The 14,468-nt window shown below is 42.8% G+C and overlaps 2 protein-coding genes across 2 annotated transcripts; both read right to left on the reverse strand.

The window, feature by feature from the left end:
• Positions 1 to 181: 181 nt before the first annotated feature.
• LOC310806253 (5-hydroxytryptamine receptor 3E-like) lies at positions 182 to 4,873 on the reverse strand (the record flags this gene model as incomplete). The annotated part of the gene is made up of 9 exons (XM_083672304.1): positions 182 to 927; positions 1,424 to 1,726; positions 1,986 to 2,196; positions 2,476 to 2,636; positions 3,264 to 3,433; positions 3,801 to 3,910; positions 4,035 to 4,079; positions 4,365 to 4,528; positions 4,870 to 4,873. 9 exons carry the CDS (start codon positions 4,871 to 4,873, stop codon positions 707 to 709), a joined length of 1,389 nt encoding a protein of 462 aa, XP_083528430.1. The 3' UTR covers positions 182 to 706.
• Positions 4,874 to 5,362: 489 nt separating this feature from the next.
• Positions 5,363 to 13,769, reverse strand: LOC310806254 (5-hydroxytryptamine receptor 3C-like). Its single transcript, XM_083672305.1, has 13 exons — positions 13,668 to 13,769; positions 13,101 to 13,311; positions 12,301 to 12,507; positions 11,587 to 11,858; positions 10,425 to 10,479; positions 9,699 to 9,868; positions 9,242 to 9,286; positions 8,578 to 8,684; positions 8,227 to 8,396; positions 7,797 to 7,957; positions 7,393 to 7,603; positions 6,905 to 7,111; positions 5,363 to 6,482 (listed from the first exon to the last, which is right to left on the reverse strand). Exons 1-13 carry the CDS (start codon positions 13,764 to 13,766, stop codon positions 6,172 to 6,174), a joined length of 2,226 nt encoding a protein of 741 aa, XP_083528431.1. The 5' UTR covers positions 13,767 to 13,769; the 3' UTR covers positions 5,363 to 6,171.
• Between the last annotated feature and the right edge of the window lie 699 nt (positions 13,770 to 14,468).

Below are 14,468 nucleotides of genomic sequence, written 5' to 3' on the forward strand. Positions count from 1 at the left end.
ATCCAACAGTCATCATAAGACAAAGTAATCACTGCTCACACCAGCGGCCATTGGCAGTCGTAATGCCAGAAGGCTTTTATTTTTTATTTTTTAATTATTATTTATTAACAGGAGAGAACTTGTACAGGGGTGAAGAGGTCTCAAGGGTTGGGGTTAATCTTCATTTTCTTAGTGAGGTGAACATTGAGAATGGAGTCAATAAGCAGGCAGGGCAACACACATGAACTAATAACTGTTTTTCCATTTTATTATTTTGTCACCTCATGAGCTGTTGGCTGGGTTAAGTGTTAATTAGCCACTGAGGATATTGAGGACAAGATTAGCTACTGTAATGGCTGATTCACACTTGTGACAGCTTCTACTGTGGAAGTTGTTGTAGTTACATGACTAAAACGAACATTGTGTATGCAGACCTCAGGGCTTGTGCTACTTCAGTCAAGTTGCTGGAAACTTCCACTGGTATGGTGTTTCTTGGTGTAGTTCTAACTAATAGCATGGTGAATTGCTGCTTTGTGTTTCTGATCATTTTGAACAGCTTAGAGTTTTAAAATCTTCAGTATAATGAGAACGGGTAAAGAACTCTGACAGAGACTTTTATAGACATACTGTACTGCTGGGTCATACATTGAAATGCAACCTTGGAAGTACAAATGAAACACACAGAGCACAGAGTTGGTTCCATTCAACCATTATCAACCTCAGTCCCTCATTGCTTGATCCAGATGCACCACATGCAGATGATGACCATTGCGTAGCAGGAGATGAGCAGCAGGTAGATGCGGAACAGCAGGAAGTCCAGCACGTAGCCCACGTGGCACCACTTCTCCTGCATTTCGCCCTCGTTCTGCAGCGACGTCAGGTGGGCACGCAAGGCACCCAGGTCCTGGCAGATCTGCTTCAGCTCGGGCATGGACGCTCCAGGAGCTGCTGTGGGTGCAGATATAGATACATGATAGAGATGCTAACATTGGTATCAACATTTTTAGAAAGACCCAGTTGATAGCATAACGCAAGCACACAGTCACACAATTGTTAGACTACTACTTTATTTTGACATTATATGTTTTTTTTCTTTTGGAGCCTTGAAATAGGGGGAGTATGTTTAGAAAATGTTGGACTTTGTAAATGTTGAACCCAATCTGAAAGCTGAGAATCTCTACTTTGACCCCACAGTCATTGTTTGATTTCAAATCCAAACTGTTGAGTAGTAAAAAAAGAAAAGGAGTATGAACCAGGACTTACCAAGTCCTGGTATTCATAGTTGTCTAAAGGCCACAAGTAAAGCCCACTCAATATCTCCAATAGAGATTCTCCATTAAAAGTGTGATTTAGTCCAGGATTTGGCTTAATCTGTTACCGACAAGGGCAGACTGTGTAAAAGATGTATGACTTCTGTCCAATCAGTCTGTCACTGATCTCTCACCTCCATTGCTGGTTGTGTGCTGGGCTGGTGAGTTAGGGACTGGTTGGGTGACCCAGGGGCCTGTGGTGGGGTCAGGTCTGTCTGGTTTGTCCTCCTGGGGTGGGCTAGCTACTGGTGAAGATAATGGGGGCCCCTCTGGCCAGCGGTAGCAGATTATGCTGGCGATGTGTTTGAGGACCACTATCCTGACCCAGCGGGGCACCTTGCGGTACTTCATGGAGTTGTGGTGGAGCACGTTGGTGATGATGACCGTCTCCAGCAGGCTAATCACCATGAGGGCCAGACACACCGAGAAGTAGATACCTGATAGAGTTGTAGGGAAACACAAGGCCAGAGTTACATCGAGTTTCGATCAAATGCTGTGTCTTCCTCCTTTCCTTTTCTTTATTTCCTCTTATTTGGTACGACCGGTGGACCTGCAACACATCGGAAATCCATGTAGTCCTTTCACTTATCGGGTGGTAATAAAGGGGTGGAGACAAGTAAAAGAACCTATTTCAAGATATTGAGATGCAGTCACTCAATATGTAATTTGCAGTTATTTTCAACCTGCCACTCGGACCTATGATGGGCGTGCCATTGGCCGTGCTGGGTAGCAGGTCGTTCATGATGAGCAGGAAGACAGTGTAGCCCAGGATGAGGGTCATCTTGAAGGAAGCGCGGTCCACGCTGTGGGGGGGCAGGTAGAAGGACAGAATGTCGATGAGCATGAGGAAGGAGCTGGGGATGAGCAGGTTGACCACGTACAGCACTGGACGGCGCTTGATCACCACCTAGTGGGAGGAATGGAGCAGTACAGCTGTACTAGGTAGGCCAGGATGAGATTTATTTTACTTACTAGATAAGTACAACTTTTCGTTGCTTAAATGGTGCATACTGAACAATAACTAAAGCATTTAAGGCAGGTGAGTCTGAGAGGTAACGTTTGAATGATAAAGTAAGACAATTATTAATTAAGAGTACTAGGCTTACTCCTCTTGCTTTGCATAATACAGTGCTGAGAGGCATGGTAACAAGGCTCTCTCTCTCTCTCTCTCTTGTCTCTCTCTCACCCAGAAGGTGATGATGTCCCACTCGTCGATGCCAAACTTGAGGATGGACGTCTCTCCCTGGATGTTCACAAGCTCCCACTCCCCGCTGGCCTCCAGGTACTGCATGGAGTTCCCTGTCATCTCATCAAAGGATAGGGCTGGGCTCACCCGCACGTCCTTGACTGAGGGAGGAAGAGAGAGAGAAAGAGAGGGTTCAGACCCTTGAGTAGCTTATATAGTGGGAAATGATATGCAATTGCTACAGTTTTTGTATACTAAATATATGCCAAACACTTATTAACAATTTAATTTTCCATGCACCATGGGCATGGAATAGTCTGCAACGTATGCTTCACCTAGATGTAACAGTGCCACTAAATTTGTTTAAAACTCTGATGCAAAACTGTTCAGGAGGAGTGGAATGTTTTCTGTAGGCTGGATCATGTTGTTGTGCTTATTGTATTGTATGTTTGAAATTGTGTAATGTTGTATTGACTGCTGCATTCTTGGTCAGTTCTCCCTTGCAAAAGATACTTTGTGTCTCAATGGGCTTTTCCTGGTTAAATAAAGGTTAAATGAAAAATAAAATAACATTTGTATATTGTTCTGTACCATGTTTCTGTGATGCAATAAAACATGTTTAAAACCCCCCCCAAAAAACACAATACACATTCACAATATGGCCCCTCTGGTATTATCACATACAGTATTACACTGCTCCATACAGTGAGAACCAGTGTATTACACAATGTATCACTGTAGCAGACAGATAATGCACAGAGTTCAGGTATCACAGTGTGCCTAGTTACTGGTGTGCATGTAGGAGCCGAAGGTGAATGAGCAGTTCTGCACGTCGAAAGGGAAGCTGAAGATCTCCAGGTTGCAGGCGCTCACAAGACGCAGCATCCTGTCCCAGCGGATGTGGCCTGTGTGGTTCACATAAACGTAGGGGCATTGCTGCGACACATCATCATCCACACTGAGAGAGAGAGAGAGAGAGAGAGATGTGCGTGTGAGGTGAAAAGGAAAAAGTAACAGTAGAGAGCATGTGAAAAGCAAGAGGAAATGGAAATGGGGGCGAGAAGAAGGAAAAGGTGAGACAGATAGGAGAGAGGCGAAATAGTGTAGAGTGCATATTAAGGGTTGGTTTCCTGGATGTAGGTTAAGACTAATCCTAAACTAAAATGCATTTTTAATGGAGATTTACTATAGAAAATTGTATATAGTCCAGGACTAGGCTTAATCTGTGTCCGGGAAAACTGGCCCTAGTTGACTACCACAGAGGAGCAGGGAATGGGAGAAGTATGGAGGAATAACTGAAATATCAGCTTGCTTTGGACACTCACAACTCATACACAATAATGTCAGGCACCCAGAGATCCTTCACTGGTAGTGAGATCCTGGTGACCCCATCACAGGAATCAGGGTCCCAAACCAGTAACTCATGGTGCCAGTACTGCATGGGCACAAGAAAGTACGAGGGTTAGGAAAAGCTCAAAACACCCCACATCGCAGGAGGACTGTACTTGCTCTCTTATCAGACTTGTAGACATATGCATTTCTGTGGTTGTAACACTCACCAATCTCAGCCACAGGAAGGTAGTGAGAATCTGGGTCTTCTCATTCTGAAATAAAGCCAAGAAGGGATGTGAACCTCAATGCTGATCTTTGAGGGGTATTTAACACACACACACAAACAAGTCTATATTTCATGTCAGTCCACCATTAGTAATGGTCTTATAATGTCCTTATTGTGTGTGTATGAGCATCTTATATATCCTAATAGCAAGCTTATATGTACTTCCTGTAACAGTCTCATGAGTCTTGCTATTGCTAGAGACCATTGCTATTGAGGAAATTCTACACACACCCAAAAAGAACGAACCCTGAGCCTAAAGTTAATCACTCACCACCCCCAGAACAGCGTACAGGGTGAAGGAGATGTTGGCTATTGTGGGGTTGCTGAGGTTGACCACTGGTCTGTAGGGCTTGCGGTCAAAGACGGTCTGCATAGACTCATAGGTGGGGCCGCTGTGGCCTTCTTTACAGGTCAGCTCACACTGACAGAGATCGACTTTGGAGGGGAGAGAGAGAGACAGAGACAGAGATGAGACAGAGATAGAGACAGAGACAGAGACAGAGACAGACATAGTAAAAAGAAAGACATAACACAAGTGCCTCTTCTTCATTCAGTCATGTGCAACCTCCAAACATCACAAAGTATCTTTCTGTTGGTGAGATGTGCTGAGTGAGATTATCAAAGTCATACACTGTATAACTGCATCATGCAATCCAATAGCTAATGCATATTTTTCAGTCTTTTACAAATAACCATTGTCTCTAATATGATAACCATAGAACAGACATTTCTAGTTCTATCATATTACTATTCTGAGGATGAGGGAAAAAACATACTCATAGGGCAAGTTTGTTTCAGTCACACTATTGACTTTGAATACAACAGACAATCAAATGACATGTCCTACATGGCAAGGGTGTTACATTTGAATGAACAAATAGAAACCACACCCCACACAGCTGACACAAGAAGAGGAGCAAAGAAAGCTGAAAGTATAGTTCCTTCTATGCAACTACGTTATTCTCAACTTCTGGAGTATTTACTTTGTGTGTCTCGAGTCTCAAAGCTGAGAATAGAAATCAATAAAGACAGAGAAAGATATAGGAGTCTCCATGAAGTACCACATAACTGTTGACATTCCATGATACTTGAAACAGGTGTTAATCAAAATGCATTTTTCCAACAAATAATTTGGCACGTAACTCAAAAAGACCCCCTGGGGACACTTGCAGAGAGGTCACCCGGCTGGAGTTTTAAAAGTTTTTTTATTATCATCTTCATAGCTTTTCTTATCTTTTTGACTAGAAAAATTGCAGTTTTACTGGAGATAAATAATATGGTGAAATGCCCCTTTAAGACAAAATTTCTTCTAAGAATGGAAAATAAATGGCTGAAACACACACAATACACACACAGTATTTTGCACCATTTAAATACATGCAAACTTTAAAGCTACAAGTTAAATTGAGAGTTATGATAAAAGATACAATTACCTGCTAAGAAAAAGAGAGCAGAGGTAAGCATGGAGCCCCATAGTCGTCCCATACTGTCCTGTCTGCTGATTCTAATGGACTAAACCTCTATCACACTCAGTGTGACCACATTGAGAAACATGCACAAGCACACGCACACGCACACACACACACACACACACACACACACACACACACACACACACACACACACACACACACAGACACACAGACACACAGTGTTGTTGTTCAACACCTACAGTAACCACTCAGCCATTTTATTTTTGCAAACCCCTGCCCATGGGAATAAGAATCTGTTTTTTCTACTGGTTTATGTACCTGTTTAAGATCTACAATACCTTTACCATTTGTTCTCATACTGCAGGTTGAATCGCTGGTCCTCAGATAAGTTAGTTAAATAATGTAGTGTCATAAAGACATGAGATAAAATACATTTCTGTAATTAGATACTCTTACAGTAAGTTGAAAGTGGTGTAGTCTTTTGGCTTGTTTGGGTTCCGTTGTAGGGTACAGGTTTTTTTAAAATTTACATTATATAATTTCATGATGCTGAAACAGAACACATCGGCTTACAACAGTTATTCTAGAGATTTTCCATACAAAATCCATCTGTGTGTAGAATTACTTAGTCCCATTCTAGTCCCATCAAACACTGTAGTGGGTACTCCAGACGGTGATGATGGTGATGAAGCTAACTGAGATGAAGAGGATGTAGAGGCTGAATAGCAGCCGGTCGATGACGTTCCCTATCTGGATCCACTCCTCGGCGCTCTTGCTCCCCCGGAAGTGTTTGTCCATCTGGAGGCGGATGGCCTGGAGATCGCTGCTCAGCTTCCTCAGTTCCTTCAGGGCCGGCTCCACTGGGGTAGGTGGCTTACAACTGGAAGTCTTGTTGGGGTCTTCATTGATATGGAGTTGGGTTGCTCTAAGGTGGGGTTCGACCTCCATACCATTCACTGGTTACATAGAAAACAAGGAGAGGCAGGTTGACAGTAAATGTGTGTGTTAAAAAAGTGTGTTTTAAATCAGTAAAACAAACCAATTCCAAGTTATCACATTGCTGGTTTTCCTTTATTTGTCCCTAAAATCTTTATCAGACCGTGTTGGTTTGACGATAACCTCATCCCAGAAACCAATTAACTAAGTTCCATTGAATTGGGTCAATCACTTTGTAATTATATACTTCACTCTAGAACTGGGTTGAAATGGTAATTGGAGCACTTTCAAATACACAGGGTGCGCTTGATTCAGCTTGCCAAACCAATGGAATCCTCTCAAGAGCGCACTTGGTGCTCCAAGCATAGTGCTCCAAGCAAACTAAATCAACTGAACCTCAAGTATATTTGAAAGGTCTGATTGTCTGTGGGTCCAAGGATACCTTGGGCTTCTGAGTTGAGGATGACCGTGACTCTGCTGCTGGGTCTGGGAGGAAGGCAGACGACTCGTGCCAGGTACTGCAGGACCAGGACACTGACACAGCGAGGCACGGCGGGGTAGTGAGTGGAGCTGCACTGAATGTTGGTGATGAATACCGTCTCTAGCAGGCTGGCCACCATCAGAGCCAGACTGATAGAGAAAAACACATCTGGAGAGAGAGAGAAAGAGAGAGACTTTTAATGCTCTTCATTGAGACTTCATCACAAAACACCTAAACACCTAACATTTCCACCCGCAATACCCCCAACCCCTCCACCCGCCACCCCCCCCGCCTTAAAAAACACCCCACATCCCCAAACAAGCCACAGAACACAGCACAAAACCACACCACAAGAACACACCACACAACAACAAACCATCACAATACATGCACCAAGTCCAGTGAGCCCCAAACCCACTAACATGCTTCACATGAAGTGTCCCACTCACTGATGATAGGCGTGGTCTCTCCTGTGACAGGCAGCAGGTCGTTCATGATGAGCAGGAAGACAGTGTAGCCCAGGATGAGGGTCATCTTGAAGGAGGAACGGTCCACACTCTGGGGGGGCAACAGGAAGCTGAAGAGGTCCACAGTGACCAGGAAAGTACTGGGGATTATGAGGTTGACCAAGTAGATGGTTGGTCTGCGCCTCAGGACAATCTAGAAGTAAAGGCAGTAGGTAATTTCAATATCAATTCAGGAAGGCAACATCAATTTATTTGTTGACAAATTCTCATTTAAAGTTATGTTCAATGTTCACTTGGCCAAGATAAGATATAAATATTTTGCTTCTTTTTTTTTTGACAGAATGCAGAATGTTATCAGAGTGACATTATCCACAATATTTACTTACAAAGAACGTCACTTCAGAATAACTTCCATCAACCAACTCCAGGGAAGACTTTGTGGCTCTGATGTCTACAAGCTCCCACTCCCCGCTGGTCTGAATCACCTGTTTGGACTCTTTCAAGACCTCTTCCGCTGTAGCGCCCAGGATTGCACTCACATCCGTAGCTGAAACAGGACAACAGTTTACAGTTAAATACTGAATTTCAATATTTCGATTTGCCAACTTAAATTGCAGGGGTAAGTGTTGGATGTGCTCTGATAGAATTCCTGATTAGTGTAACAGAGCATTAGGCTTTTGTTCTTTGGTAACCTTCACTTGCAAAAAGTTAGTTTCTCATGTGCTATGAATTATTATTGTTATTGGTATTACGAGTGCTGTATCATATCGTTGTATAAACCTATGTGGATTGCATATTGTATTCTCTCAGTCTCACCAAAGTGCAGGTAGGAGCCAAAGGTCAGAGAGCAGTTCTGGATGTCGAAGGGGAAGGCGTAGATGAGCAGCTTGCAGGAGCTGACCACTCTGCGGGGCCGGTCATCATACACATGGCCTGTGTTGTCCAGGTATACATAGGGAGTATGAGGCGACCTGTCCTCGTCCATGCTGGAAACCACACAGGCAGACAGACACTCAGTTACTGAGGTCTTAAATTAAACTCCCACTTCAACTTCTCCAAGATCGAGCACAAATCGATGGCACAAATCTGGCTAAGATAAATTATACAACTTACAACAATAATTGAACTGAATCGCGTTATGAATTGTTAACTTTACTGTTGACTTACAACTCTGAGATGTGGATGTCTGGAACCCACAGTTTGTCACGAGGGATGGAGACTCTCTGAGCTCCGCATTGCTCCGGATCCCAGCTCAGATCCATTATGTCCCATTCCTACAGTGAAACAACGCAGGGCAAGAACCATAGATATACTGGTGCTGCATCCCATTTCTTTACCCTTCTCCTGATATATACACTTTCCCAATGGATTTAAATCTGTGTTTATTGGTGTAACTATTCATAATAGATCAATCATATGCTTTTTAAGGTGAAGAAATGGTGGGGGGTGACATAAAAAGAGTCATGGTACCTTAAGCAGGTGATTTAGACGACAGGAAAAACTATCAAACATTGGTCAAAGACAGTTCTGTAATACAATAACTGTGATAAAAGGTACTAGGTAAGTCAAATATCAATAAGGTGGTGCATCATTTGTGTCAACTTTGATAATACAATTATTTGTAATTATAATTTGAACATATTCAGACATATTTGGACATGTCCCACCCATGCTTAATGGAACCTATTCTCCTATGCAAGTTTGGAGGACAGTTTAACTACAGTTTAACAGTTTAAGGACTAAGTCACTGGATGGCATGGGTCATGTCAGAGCTAAAGAGACTAGCAAACATCACATAGAATTACATACAATAAGCATCAGAAGGACTTACAAGGATTTGCCATATGAAAGTTGAAAGTGTTTGAGACTTCTCATCCTGGCAGAGAGAGGTATCGGAGTTTACAGTAGCACAGACACAAACAATACTTTATGTAGGTAAAACATTTATTTCATGTTGAGCTCCTCACTCAAGAAGAATAGAATGCTTTGACTATAATTACAATAACATTATAGGCATGTATGACTGATTTGAACATGGGTCTCTTGCACGGAAGGTGCCTTAGCCCTTAGCCCACTAAGCTAGAGCTAGACTTTGCTTGGGGAGCTAACACATTCTTTTGATGGCAAGGTTTCTGACTACGGGAAAGTGGTTCCTGTACATGAACTATACAATACCCTGAATAAATCTGGATAGTACTGAACATTTTACAGAATGATACAGAAATACACCAGGACACAGACAGTCACTTTGCCTTTTTTAGGTAATTTGAAATTAACTCTTTACTCACCACATCCAGAACACCCACTAGGGTAAAAGAGATGCTGACGTTGGTTGGTATGGCAAAGCTACGTACAGGGCGCAAAAGACTCCTCTTAAACACACTCTCAAGAGCAGTAAACATGGACTCAGGGTCAGGACTGCTGCAATTCAACCTCGCTGCAGAACTTAGACATAACACTAAGGAAATAAATCACAGAAATAATTCCACTAATGGACACACAACATAATACTACATATTGTTCGTAGAATAAATTTCATACTACTTTTTCGTCTAAAGTCATTATTTTAGTTTGAAATAGCCAGACTGCACAAGGGAAAAACGAAGGGGACACAACTGACCAGCACATTGTTGTTGAATATCCAAATTGAGTAAAATTGGGTTTGGGTTTTGACCTCGTCAGGCTGTCAATGGAATGCTAGTCAGGAACGTCCCTTTAGTCTCACCCGACTGCATAAGCAGGGCCTGGGGTTTTTCCTGGTCAGATCACATCGTTAGGGAACGTGGTCAGGAAAAACTCTGGGCACTATGCATCAATAGCACTACATTTTCCTTAAAGTGTAAAAGCTGTAAATTATAAATGATATAATAACCTGTTTTGTGAGGGTTAGGGTTAGGGTTAGGGTTAGTTGTGAGGTTGTACACAATACATTTTCCATTACTACTTCCCTTTCATTTGAGTGTTGAATGTACAAAATATCATGTGTATCAAGATTAATAAAAAAAAAGTCTTACACTGAAGTAGCGCCATATAGATGAATAGAAGGCCTCTTGGAATGGCTATTCTGTTCTGGTCAGTCATTCTGTGAGTACAGAAGAAGCAATGCAATTCCTGTCACTCAATGTTCTTTTGTAGCTGTGGTATTCAAGTATACTCCCAGAAGAACCAAAATATCCACCCTCCTCTTCCAAGTGACACACTGTCAGAACAAACAACTGATCTTGTATACGTCTGTAGGTCAGACTTGCTAGCTTACATAAAGTCTTACTTGCGATAATTGTCATGTATTGTTTATTCACTTACTTTAGACAAATATACTTATTCTAAATTGCTCTGGACAAGAGTGTCTGCTAAATAACTACAATGTAATGTAAATGTAACATGTTTGTATTGTATCTGATGATGGAGCCTGTTCAGGCTTAGTTTGTTTATGTTTGTTTGAATAAGCCCTTCCCTGAATGTGAAGAGTATTAACCTAGTTATACACATATCATTGCATATGAGAAGCTATTGTTCCTTGGCTGTTTTCCAGGCCTCAGAGATCACACACAGTAGCGTGTAGAATTAACTGCACTGACCTGTCTTCTGAGTTAGCGTGCCATCTAAATGCTAAGTGCTCTTTGGTATCTCTACCCATGTATGCTTATCAAACAAGGATGTGGTTTTGATGTGATCCCGTCTTTGATGTCACTGTATGTCATTGAACAATTAGCTGGATGACAGCAGTGTGAAGTGTCCCTATGATGAAGTATAGTTAATTAAAAGTTTCAAAAAACCCCAAGGAATTACAATCTTTTGCCACATCAATATTGTTTGTAATCACTGATAGTGAAAGGACAAGTTTCAAAAACATATAGTTTATTGCAAGGTACATTCCATTCTAGCATACAGCACTCAACACAAATATATTTCAACAAAGAACATGCCAAAGGCGGTGTAGTAACTATGTCAACATGTATGAAGTCCTTTGTTTTTGAACAACTATATAAATAAATAATGATAGTATAGTAATGTTGCACTTTCACTGAAATCATACTTACTCGTTACAACCAGAAAATCAAACCAAGTACAGGTGGAAAGGAAATGTTTGGATAATAATTGTATAATTATATACATAATAATTATACCATGCCACCCCTCTCAGGACTATTGACTGTGTACATTGTAGTAGCTAACCCAGATTCCGATGATGGTGATGAAGCTGACAGAGATGAAGATAATGTAGCTGCCGAACAGCAGTCGGTCAATGATGTAGCCCACCTGGATCCACTCCTCAGAGCTCTGGCTCACTGTGAGGTGTTTGTCCACTTGGAGACGGATGGCCTGGAGGTCTCTGCCAAGCCTCCTAAGCTCCTCCAGGGATGACTCCCCTGCCTTGGTCTCCTTTTCCCCTGGAGCTTTGACCCGAGTCTGGCTCTCCACCACCACTAGAGGGCAGGCGTTCACTTCTGTTTAGGGGAGAGTAGTGAAGTGCATGTTATCATGTGACAGTGAAGGCTCGGCTTCATCTATCTACATCACAGACCGGTCTTTCCGCACTGTCTCTGTTCTGTCTGCTCTGTGGTTAGATGAATATCCCACTAATGTTGGAATAGTTGTACAGGCTCCAGGCTCCAGGCTCCCATGTCACTTGCCCCCCACTTTAAATCTTTTTGTTCGTACACTTAACAGAATTATCTTTAGGGCACAGTGAATATTACTACTACTACTAAGGTATTTTGCTTGTGTACTTTTGAGGTATTTTCCTTGTGCTACCCTTATATAGAGTTCTATTGTTGGATGCTTTGCCTGCAAGTTGCATTGAGGAGGGGCATCTGATAAAGGACTGAAAGTCAGTCAGTAAAGATGTAACTTCTCACTGGCCTCAGTACTCAGTGACAGAAGGCCTACCCTGTGGGGCTGGGTTAAGGATGACTGTGTCCTGCTCTCTGGGCTTGGGAGGCAGGCAGACGAGGCGGCCCAGGAAGCGTATGACGAACACATAGACCCAGTGGGGTACTGGGCGAAAGTCACTGGAGCCACACAGGAGGTTGGTGATGAAGACGGTCTCCAGCAGGCTGGCCACCATCAAAGACAGACAGACCGAGAAGAACACATCTGAGGTACGAGGGGTTGGGAGAAAGACAGTGATCAGTGATTAGCTCTCTATATACCCGGTAGGTATCAAGCGATACATATTTTCTAATGATACTCCATCCAGGAGCTAAATTTCCTGAACATTTAGTTTGTTTTCAGAGTATTAGCCTACAGGTGACTCACGCCTATGCACTTTGGCAAAGGGGTGATTGAGTTGAGGTTGAGTGAGTTTACAATACACAAAAGAAAGAAACAATGTAATAAGTGCTCAAAATGGTACATAATGTAGATAATATGTATCAATATCTTTGCGATTGTGTCCATACTCTGGGCAATGTGGGATTGGTACATCCATTTTTTTTACTTTTCAAAACATTTTATTTTATTTTGTTTTCCAATTCATGCACCTTGATTAAACGACATTGAGTGCTAGATAACAGTGTCAATAGAACCCCTTCCAAACAAACACACACGCAGCACACACACGCATCTGAACACACACACACACACACACACACACACACACACACACACACACACACACACACACACACACACACACACACACACACACACACACATACACACACACACACACACACTGATCTACTGACTTATGAGTGGGATGGTGTTGCCAGTGACAGGCAGCAGGTCGTTCATGATAAGCAGAAAGACAGTGTAGCCCAGGATGAGGGTCATCTTGAAGGAGGAACGGTCCACGTTCTGTGGGGGCAGCAGGAAGCTGAAGAGGTCCACCGTGATCAGGAAACAACTGGGGAGCAGGAGGTTCACTACATAGAGGGTGGCCCTGCGCCTCACTACGATCTAGAGAGACACAACGGTAAACAACAGCTGTCATGGGGGATCTGGTGTTGCGGCTCACATTTGTATTCAACATCCTACTTTAAATAATTGTACTGTATGTGTCATATTTTTTGTGTTGACCCTTACCTACATTATTGTACATCCTGTGTTTTGTACTGTATGTACCAATCTCTACACATAATTAGTTTAGATTAGTTGTTTGAATTGCAAATCTAGTTAGTAAGCAGATGTATTTATTCAAAGCAACCCGTTCACGTCACATGGCCCTTGCAGGTATCAAACACCAATGTGGTGAAGTCATTGAGAGAATGGCGTCCTTACAGTAGGTTGCAGTGTTCTTGCTGCTACACACATACATTGAAGGAGAGCGCATCCCAGGGGTTGTCTGTAGTGCCACCCATTTGGTACTTGTGGGATGTGATGTCTAGCAGCTCCCACTCCCCCATGGTGGTCATCACCTCCTTGGAGCGTTTCAGTATTTTCTCTGCCGTCTTCCCCAATACCATCCTAATGTCCGACACTGAAGGGGAGACATAATTGTGGGATAAAGTCGGAGCTTGAATTTAATGGGAAGTAGAATAGGACATGGATTGAGGGAATGGCTGGCATGCTGTAATACCAAACCAATCCCTCACTGTACCCCTATATCCCTAATACACCTGTACCTTGTTGACTCCCACTTCTAGATCAACAAGGATGGGATAGGTGTGAGTGATATACTGTAGCACAAACTCCAAAGCACTAGGTGTACCTAAACCCATATCAATGATGCCTTTTCAGATCCGCAAAGGATAGCCTACAAGGACTTACAGTGGGGAGAGGCGATGGAGGGATTGGTTTGTCATGGGACCCTGATCCTTAAGTAAATCCTATAATGGTGAGAGGCTGTGTTGATGTCATTCTCACCAGGGTGAACGTAGGAGTTGAACGTGAGCGTGCAGTTCTGAATGTCGAAGGGGAAGCTGTAGATGTTCAGGTTACAGGAACTGACCACTCGGACAGGATATGCGTCACGGACTCTTCCAGTGTAATCTACTACAACATAAGGCACGAAGGGGGCAGTGTTCTCATCCATACTGCAAGACAAGGTGAAACAGGATGACTACTTCGCGTCAGGATGACCAGTGTAGTTTATTTAAAGCTCCTATGTCTTGACC

The sequence above is a fragment of the Argentina silus genome (assembly GCF_951799395.1).
Source record: "Argentina silus genome assembly, chromosome: 6".
NCBI lineage: Eukaryota > Metazoa > Chordata > Actinopteri > Argentiniformes > Argentinidae > Argentina > Argentina silus.